The sequence below is a fragment of the Limulus polyphemus genome, unplaced genomic scaffold (assembly GCF_000517525.1).
Source record: "Limulus polyphemus unplaced genomic scaffold, Limulus_polyphemus-2.1.2 Scaffold495, whole genome shotgun sequence".
Classification (NCBI taxonomy): domain Eukaryota; kingdom Metazoa; phylum Arthropoda; class Merostomata; order Xiphosura; family Limulidae; genus Limulus; species Limulus polyphemus.
The window spans coordinates 120,950-130,357 of record NW_013666105.1 but is presented as its reverse complement, the minus strand read 5'-3'; the positions used below and the strand labels follow the sequence as shown (position 1 = coordinate 130,357).

Here is a 9,408-nt window from a genome sequence, read left to right as displayed (position 1 = left end):
TAGGGCCATTTCACGAGTGTGTTGCCTTGGGTTAGACTCAACAAGTATCTTCAGAGCATCAATATCAATTCCAACATGTCTGCACCTTCCATTACCTGCTAAAGTCACCTGAACAAAATTTGCCGAATGATCGTTGACACTTAAGAAAGTTCAAAACAATTCCATAAACTTCTTTGATAAACTTTGTGGCTACAGAAGCATTGTTTCCCTTCCTGTATTCAAACAGCATTACATGCAAATTATGTGTCTCCTCGTGCGCCATCACTATTAAGAGTATACTAAACTTTACACATTATATAGGCTACACTAACGTGATGTTTAGGTGGTTCATTTACCTATTATACATGATGTACATTTATTGGGGGTGGTTAATGAAAGTGTTCCAAAATGTGACATTAATTTCTTGACAACATAATATCTTGAATCCACAAAGTAAAATAATTGGTGTTTACTAATGCACTGTGGTGTTCCTGCAATTAAATTGTGCTCAATTAAGGTTATTCCATTTACATTATGTTCTAGAATGGAACTTGAGGAACCTCCTAGTGTGAAAACTGCAGCTAGTGTGTTTCGTGAGTTTTGCTATAGTTACCGTGATTCATTAACAGCAGGAATTATATGTGCAGGATGGGATAAACGGGATGGAGGTCAGGTAATGAAAACTGAAAAGATTTTATAATATCAACCTTTTCTTTAAACATAATCTCTTTATTAAGAGTAATTGTTCAGTATCATAATAAAGTACATTGAGGAATAGGAATTTTATTGAAATACTTATTTAATAGGTTAGTTTTTCCAAGATTACAAGTTATATATAATTTGTTTTTCGTATTACCTTAGAAGAAACAAGCGGCTGCTATTATGTTTAATATTAGTCTACTATAATAACAAAAAAAGTTACAGGTTTAAATATGTTAAACACTTCTGATACAGGTATACTGTATTCCACTTGGAGGTATGCTGGTTCGACAGCCCTTTACAATAGGGGGCTCTGGGAGTACCTATGTCTATGGATTTGTTGATGCAAACTATAAACCAGATTTTGACAAAGAAGCCTGTGTGAACTTTGTTTCAAATAGTAAGAATATTTTCAATAATACTTTACAGTTTTTACTTGTTGTTAGACACTATATTTAAATAAACTACCAGAAAGTTTTAAAACTATTCCAAATGCTTTAGAAGTTTGGCCATGCATTTCAAAAATTAATGTTTTTTTCAGTTATGTATTGTCAGAAAAAACATGTATAACCTTAAAAACTAAATACATATTATAAGAAAGTGTTTTGTTAAGTTTAATTCTGGATATTATTTAAACTTTTAATGGGAAGTAACCGTTACATTTATTAATTGGTCTATATTCCCAATAGGCATAATAAGTCTTTTTATCTTATCCTGTCTTTCAGCTCTGGCACTAGCCATGTCTCGAGATGGATCAAGTGGTGGAGTAATAAGACTAGGGATTATTACAAAGGATGGCATAGAAAGACGGGTCATTAAAGGGAAAGAAGTACCCAGGTTCTTTGAAGGATAAGTCAGTGAAGTTGAAAATAGAAGTTGCTTCTTCAATTAATATTGTATTCCCTTTCAAAACAATAAAAGACTAATAAATTTTATTAAACCTTTCTGGGAAATAATTTTACATTCATGATAGTTTACATAATATGAATATCCACTACCAGTATAGTTAAGTGTCAGTGAAACAGCAAACAGGGCACCTTCCTGGATTTATCACTCCACTGAATGTTCTGAAACATGAATGAAATTAAGTATTAAATAAAAATTCTCTTTTCAAATGTTCTCCCTATATTTTACATAATATTTAAAATATTGCTCCAAGTGACATTTAGAGTATTTTTTTATACTCTGGGTAATTACTGGATGTTGCAAAGTTTTAATTATTCAGCTTTTGTACAAACACACCTATCAAGTTGTATAATGAATAACTTTCTGAAATGTATTTCAAACTTGTTCCATTTATATGTCTCTTTTTATGCATTTTATCAAATAAGTATCATGAAATCTTTTTTGGGGTAAACAAAATTACATACATTCCAAAAAGATATTAAGTGAAAAAACTACATCTATGTCCACTAGACCTGTATTCTCAGCATCAGTGGTACTACATTTTTCTGTGTGTTGATTGTGGAGTTTCTTTCTCAGTCTCTGCTCTAAACCTTGTTGGTAACACTGATTATGGTCTTTTTTAATTGGATCACAGTAAGTGTTCTTTCAAAAAATAAATTTCTTAGTAGTTTACTACTTGTATAATTCAGTATACACTAAATAAACTTAGTTATTTGTTTATCTTATCTTGGTAATGAATCTATTAATGTAAGAAACAAGCTTGAAAATATTGCTCATACTTTTTCCCACAGATTCTTGTTCGTAGAAGTGGTTTTAGGCTGAAAATGTTTTAAATTTCAAAGACAATATCTCCAAACTATGGAATTTTGGTGCAGTTTATTCTTTCACCTGGAACTATTGTAAAAGTTCATATTCTGAAAGCACAACCTGTCATTTGAAAGAATGCATCTTTAAACATTCCCAATATCTCACATGTGCAGTGCACTGTCAGGTCACAAGAGAATATAATGCACCTGTTTGAGCTAGTCATTTCATTTTTGTATATAGATCAGAGACTAACAATTAACTCAGAATAAAAAAGAACACCACAGTCAACAAAATTGAAAATGTAGTGCCGTTGATGTTGAAAACCTAGACCTCCTAGCCTATTGGACAAATAAGTTGTTTTTGACTTTTGGGTACAAAAAAGGGTTACATACACTTAATATTTTCTAACTTGGTCATTAATCATTAAATATAAACAGTTACAATACTTTTCAATTATTCAACTGCTGGACTCGTGATATAACACTTATGCCATATAGTTATAAAATCATAAAAAGTTTATTATGAGCTTTAAATTTTATATACAAATCAACAGTTTTATTCTAGAATAGCAGTCTGTCTGTACTTAGGTATAGTTCACTAAGAAATAAAATGTATATAACACTCACCCGAATTAGAGCTAAGGATTTTGGGTTTAAGTCACTTTTTTTCTTGTTAAATTGTGGATATTTATTCAAGGAAATCCTTTTTCCAGGAAGAGTAATTCTGAAAGAATAATATATATTGGCTTGAAAAAAATCAATGCCCACTAATCACTGGCAAACTGCTAATCCAACTGTCACCAAATTTTGCATAATCTCTTAAGAGCTCCCTATGCATTGAATTGGTATGTCTGCTAGTACTGAATGTAAAGGACCCAATTAAATACCAGTTTTCTGACTTAGACACGTGTGTGTCTATATATAATACATAAAATATTGAAATAATAAATTTTAGAAATACTTTAATGACTTAATTACTTTATACAGTGGTAATCCCTATTCTTACTAGTAACACTGCTAGTTGACTCTACCTCACAATGAAACTGACTCATGACACCAAGGGTTCACACAGTTGAGTATAACTAGAACTGCTAGTGGCTGAATTTGAAAAAAAAGTCTTTTGAACAAGTGAAATTAATAACCAACTCAGTAAGAATATCTCAGACTGAAATATCCATAAATTTTTTTTATAATAGTTGGCTCAGTAGAAAAATATAATATTAATCAATTAAACAGAAAAAGAGTTGAAAGATAGCATAAGTATATCGTAGTTAGTATCATTCTGAAGTTAAGTTATATCAGATACTGATTCTTCCTACACTACAGAAACATACTTGATTTGATGAGGGGTCTTCTTGTTGACTTCTGCTTTTGTGAGGTTGCATATGGAACACATGCTTTGACCCTGATTGTTACAGTGAACAGGCACATGGAACAATCTTTCGTTAGTCTTGTATTCATGTATACCTGTATTAAATGTTCTTTACTGAGTTTTATTATTATATCATCTGAGTCAATACGATCAAATTATAGGAAGTTTTTATTGGTATTATGAGTAGATAGCAGGAAAAAAACTCACATAAAAACGTAACTTTCATGACATTAAAATTTTAATTATTATTTATAACTCAAGAGAAGCCATATGCATAAGCACAAAGTATGTTTCACTGTCACCAGTATTTATCTTAAATAAAAACAATTCTCAGCTATGTAGGTACACATACTGACAATACATAGAGAATGACAATTTTACATAAATATTTAACAACCCATCCCAGAAAACACATCCTGTCATACATAAGAACACTTTTCTTGATAATGGTAAAAGGGATGTCTCAATTTGGATCTTAAATTATTAGTTGTATCACTGCTGTAAAAGCAAAGGCTGAAAGTTTTTGCTCAGACATGGAAAACTGAAGAAACTTTGTAAATATTGACTTAGTTTAAGAATAAACCTCCATTATTTTGTGAATATTAACTCTTTTCAGCATAGGCTCATTCCCTGGGACTGACCTCGTAACCATTTTTTGCTTATAGTTTTCATGCTATAACTTTTAAATTAGTAAGCGAATGTTAATGAAATTTGACAGATTATCAGTAAACATTACAAAGCTTTCATATGTAAAATATAAATTTTTTATTAAGTCTTAAGGTTTGTAAAGCAATGATTTTTCATGCCTATTTTTCTTTTCACATGTTGCCTATCTATCATGCAAAGTAATATTTATTTTAAGATTAAAAATACTTTTATGCTGCAAAAACTTTTGAAATTTAAAATGCAAAATTTTTATAATGTCCAGATAGTTATCAAATGTTTCTTATCTGTTATTTTCAGTAATTAATCTCTGTACGGATTCGGTAGATTTGACCGATCTGGCAACCACCATAACAAATTAGGAAATATATATAAATTTTGCCCCTCTCATTCTAGAATGAAATAAATATTTAGACTAAACAGCTTAAATCTCATAACATCATACATTTTTATTGTATTGACCATTCAGCCATGCTTGGCTAACAATACAGAAATTACAATGACGTGGCTCACATGCACTCATGTTACCGAATCAAATAAAATAAAACTGACCTTTGGTCTGTACAAAGTGACCTGTCTTGGCTGTATTTTAGTAGACTACTATTTTGTAAAATACAGTCACATTTCGATTATTATACATTATATATGTATGTAGATTATTACTATTTTGAAATAAGTTCCTAAACTTATTTTTTTAAAACATAGAACAGTAAATAAGGAAGAAAAGCAAACAATTATCTTTTCTAGTTACGACCTTTGTACTCCGTTGTTGAGCCACATGGAGGATATGAAACAAAATATTTTTTAGGTTTTATATATACATTTGAATAACTAAAAAATCATAAGTTACTACATTAATACCATAGAATTCCACTAAAATTTATCAAGTTTAGTAACTAAGATGTATTTTAGTCTTAAAAAATATGAAATTTTGAGCAGACTGAAGACACACCCTACCTCGTTGAAATATTGGTTCAAAAGAAAGAAATAGTGCCAAGACCGTTAAAATTGCTGAGAGAGCCACTAGGGGACATTCTGAGTTTCTGATTGGTTATTCATGTTATATATAGAAGTAAGTGTTTATAAGGAGCATTTCACAAAATGGAAAGAGGTGGGCAGGGTGTCACTTTGTTTGATTTATTACATGAGCAATATCTTAGCAAATTGAAAATATAAGAGGCTCTTATTTTTTATTCTAGCTTGTCAATATTGGTAATTTGAGTTTCTAATTCGTATGAAACTACAAACTTAGTATTTTGACTTCACAAACATCTAATTTGAACCAGTGCTGCATTCAACATACCACGTGTCACATAAAAATTGATGTTTATCTGTTTTTTTTATATTTGCTTTTCAATTAAGAAACTGAGTAATATATGCTACTAAAATTTGAATTACAATTACAATTTGATATCAAACTTATTGACATATTCAATAAAATTTTGAATGCAAGTCAACAAACAAGATGGCATGGCCTTCCAACAGTGACTCGTCTCAAAAGGGTTAAAAATGCTGTTTTATTTTACAGAAAATAGTATATTTCCTAATACAACTTAATATTATACTTAAAAGCTCACATACAGTTTTAAACTTAAACTGGTGAAGCAAACTTTTATGCTATAACGATGGCAGGTTTAGAGCTAGCCAATTAACACAATAATCAATTCTTTTTAAATTGTCAATTAACTTCCTGACAATAATGAATTATTTAAAATTAGTGTGTCTGTCTTGTATTATTCCAACTATCCTCATAATTGAAATATTGTCATTATTATTTTTCATTAATTTAAGTTTGTTAAACCTAATCAGTGTTTGTCAGGACTCATAAAATAAGTGGCAAATCATCATTTTTGCCAATTCAACATTAGAAATGTATGGCTCCTTCTATACTGGAATATTGTTGTTTAAAAAATAACTAATCTTGCACACTTGATAATCTTACCGTTCTAAATGTACCTAAAGTGTCCACATGTTTGATCGTCTCAGTATAGTTGTTTGTATAAAATTGTGAACTCATTCCCCTAACTAAACATACATAACTTAAGTTAATCTGTACTTAATAGTAATCTCACTAGTTCCTGTTACATCCAGTATTTTTATAATCCATGTCAAGAACAATCAGTAATCTTGTGAAAACATGTAAGGAAAAATACACAGAATAGTATTAATTGTATTTTAAGCTTGTTGCAAGGTTTCTATTATGTTGCATATATAATAAATTTCATGTACAATAATTTAAGTTTAAAAAGAAAGTAACTTAATTCTAAATTGTTATACATGAAGATGTCTATCAGATTAAACAAAGAGTAATTCAAAAAACATGCAGAAAATAGGAAGATTAGTCTCATGTGAGAATAAGGGATTAACTAAATTTTATCAATTAATTAATTCCACTAATTATCCATCTCTAGTACTACAAAATGACATTAAGAATTCTCAACTTACATTGATGATTTCCTAAATTTTCTTTGGTAGGTGTAAAATCATCATCACTGTATAAAAAGTTAAAAATTCAAAAACAGAGGGTCTAATATTCTTTCAATATACAATAATAATACTAGGATCTTAAATCAGTATCCTATGTTTTTAGTACTTTATTTTCAATTAAAAATATAAATATTTAAAATGAAGGGAGAAATACATTTTTCAGTAATATTCCAATTCAAATTAACACTGTCTTATACATATGGTGAACAGTGGTGTCTGTCTGACTGTCCATCTGTCTCCCATTTGAACAGCTGTGCACGCATGCAAAGCTCAACATTCACTTTTGGTATGACAGGAAAACAGGCATGAATAATGTTGATGACAAATTTTATTTCACAAGCAGGATATTATACATTAAATTGTTATCAATTAATCACACTGTCATTCACATTTCAAAATGTGATGTAACTCAAAGAATAAAAATGTAGATTTACTGTATGTTATTGTTGTGACTCTTATCATGACTGAAATGCTCAACAATTACTTTTCGGGGTGGATGGTATAAGTAGCTTAGAGCTTTGGCTCTGAATGAAACCAAGACTGCAGCACCATTAACCTTTTTAAAGTCAGTGAAATAATTTAAATTGATAGATTAACTTAAACTTTTCCCATCACTAGGGAGGGGTACTTTTACTAGATTAACTTTTCCCATCAGTGGGGACGGGTACTGTTGTGTGTTCAATAATATTTTATAAAACTACAAAAATTAATAAAAAGCTTGATTGCTTTGAAAAAAATGGTCTCTCTTCTTTCATTCTAAAGAAGAAAAGAACTTTCTCAAAAGCACTTGACATTTTTAGTCAATTTTTTACTTTAGTAATCATTTTAGTAGTGATTCTCGGTTACCTTTCTGTTTTTTAACAACAGATCAGTTCAGAATAATTCAATCTATGATTTACACCATCATTACAAAATTTTTAAAAGTAGATGGTACACAAATCATCTCTTAAATATTCAGATATGAAAATAAATGTCTACTTTAGTTTATTGAATATCTCTCACACATACATTATCTATTTTAAATAGGACTGACAGAAGAATACATGATTTTTCACAAACTAGGGATAAAAGTTATTTATTTTTTTTTAGTTTAACAAGAAATGTAAACATTAATGTTTAAAAATAATTAACAATTATTGCACCAAGATGCAAAACACTACCCTAGAAATCTAATTTACTGAGTTAGGAGATGACACACAGTAATAAACATTTTTATGATGTATATATTTGCCAGTGTAATGAACCTTCACACACAGACACAAAAACAGAAAATGGTGGCAGTGAGAATAAATAATCACTACACTTTTTGCTGTTATCCACAACATAAAGCAATTAAACTGTGTTTTAAAACAAAGGTATTTTGACATGTCATATCAGTCATGAACAATTTAAATAGCACTGTGTTCAAGAAGAAAGTCTAAAAAAACCCTCACCTTATTGTTTCTGAACCTGTACACTCTGAAAGATTTGCTTGTCGAAATGCTCTCAATTCATTGTAGTACTGATCAGATTTATTCAGAACTTCTGGAGGTATTTTTTCTATATCTGTTAATTGTTTTGTAGCAGGAGATCTTGATACATCAAATGGGGTAAATCTCTGTAAAAACACTTGCTCATTACATACACATATAAGAAACTTTGTTTGGGTGTGTGTGTGTGTGTGTGCATGTTCATACATCCACCTTTACAATCTTTCATTGGAAAAACGTAATTAATACTTTCCAGCCTTATTAGCTTTAGCAATATTTCTTTTCCTGATATTGCTACAAGCTTAAGCTTTCAGCTGGTCTGATACATTTTTTTATCTAATTTTATTTTACAAATAATGTCTTCACTGAGTGAGTCCCAAAATAATTCTACTATTTTATTAAACATCTATGCAGATATAATTATTTTGAATTAATAAATACCAAAATTACCCGATGAAAATGTAAGCTATATAGTATACACTTTTGAATAAATTGTCTTTTATAAGTAAAGAATTCCCCTACCTGTGTTCTCAGTTACTTTTATTAAACATATTTGATCCAAATACTTTTTTTTCAATATAATGTAGTCTGAATGTCCACTCTTTAGGTTTTATTCACAACTTAAGATATGACGTGTTTCATATTTAAATATATATGGTATTAGAAAATTTTAAATGACACATATTTAGTTTATTGTGTGATTAAAACTGTTAAACTTTAAAGCAAGTATTTTTAAAATAGTTACCAGATTTGCCAGTGTATAAGACAATCCTGGATTTTTTTAGCAAATTCAGTGTAATTCTTTGAGGTTTGGTGTATAGAATGACATCTGTTGTCAAGGAAGTCTAGGATGTTACTTTTGTAAGGAAATTCTTAGAAGCCATTTTTAAACTGTGCTAACCTGCTCTCTGAGGTAATCAATACAACCACAAGTGTGGTTTTTTATGCTCTTTAAATGCTACAGACAGCTCAATGCATCTGTTACGTCTCCGTTTGTTAATTAACTTTCCGTAACTTCGTTCCGACG

The 9,408-nt window shown here is 29.8% G+C and overlaps 2 protein-coding genes across 3 annotated transcripts in view; one reads left to right on the top strand and one right to left on the bottom strand.

Moving 5' to 3' along the window:
- Window positions 1-1,622, top strand: part of LOC106458636 (proteasome subunit beta type-6-like) — a 23,629-nt gene extending 22,007 nt beyond the window's left edge. For both annotated transcript variants that reach the window (XM_013918161.2, XM_022384899.1), the window contains 3 exons: window positions 523-652; window positions 934-1,078; window positions 1,404-1,622. In XM_013918161.2, the coding sequence (XP_013773615.1) occupies window positions 523-652; window positions 934-1,078; window positions 1,404-1,531 (403 nt within the window). In that variant the 3' untranslated portion in view covers window positions 1,532-1,622. The remainder of the gene's footprint in view (window positions 1-522; window positions 653-933; window positions 1,079-1,403) is intronic.
- LOC106458627 overlaps window positions 1,596-9,408 on the bottom strand; it is a 24,316-nt gene continuing 16,503 nt past the window's right edge. The window contains exons 6-10 of the mRNA XM_022384898.1: window positions 8,346-8,509; window positions 6,871-6,917; window positions 3,725-3,857; window positions 3,018-3,114; window positions 1,596-1,745 (exon numbers count right to left, since the gene is read on the bottom strand). Of these exons, the coding sequence (XP_022240606.1) occupies window positions 1,692-1,745; window positions 3,018-3,114; window positions 3,725-3,857; window positions 6,871-6,917; window positions 8,346-8,509 (495 nt within the window). The 3' untranslated portion in view covers window positions 1,596-1,691. The remainder of the gene's footprint in view (window positions 1,746-3,017; window positions 3,115-3,724; window positions 3,858-6,870; window positions 6,918-8,345; window positions 8,510-9,408) is intronic.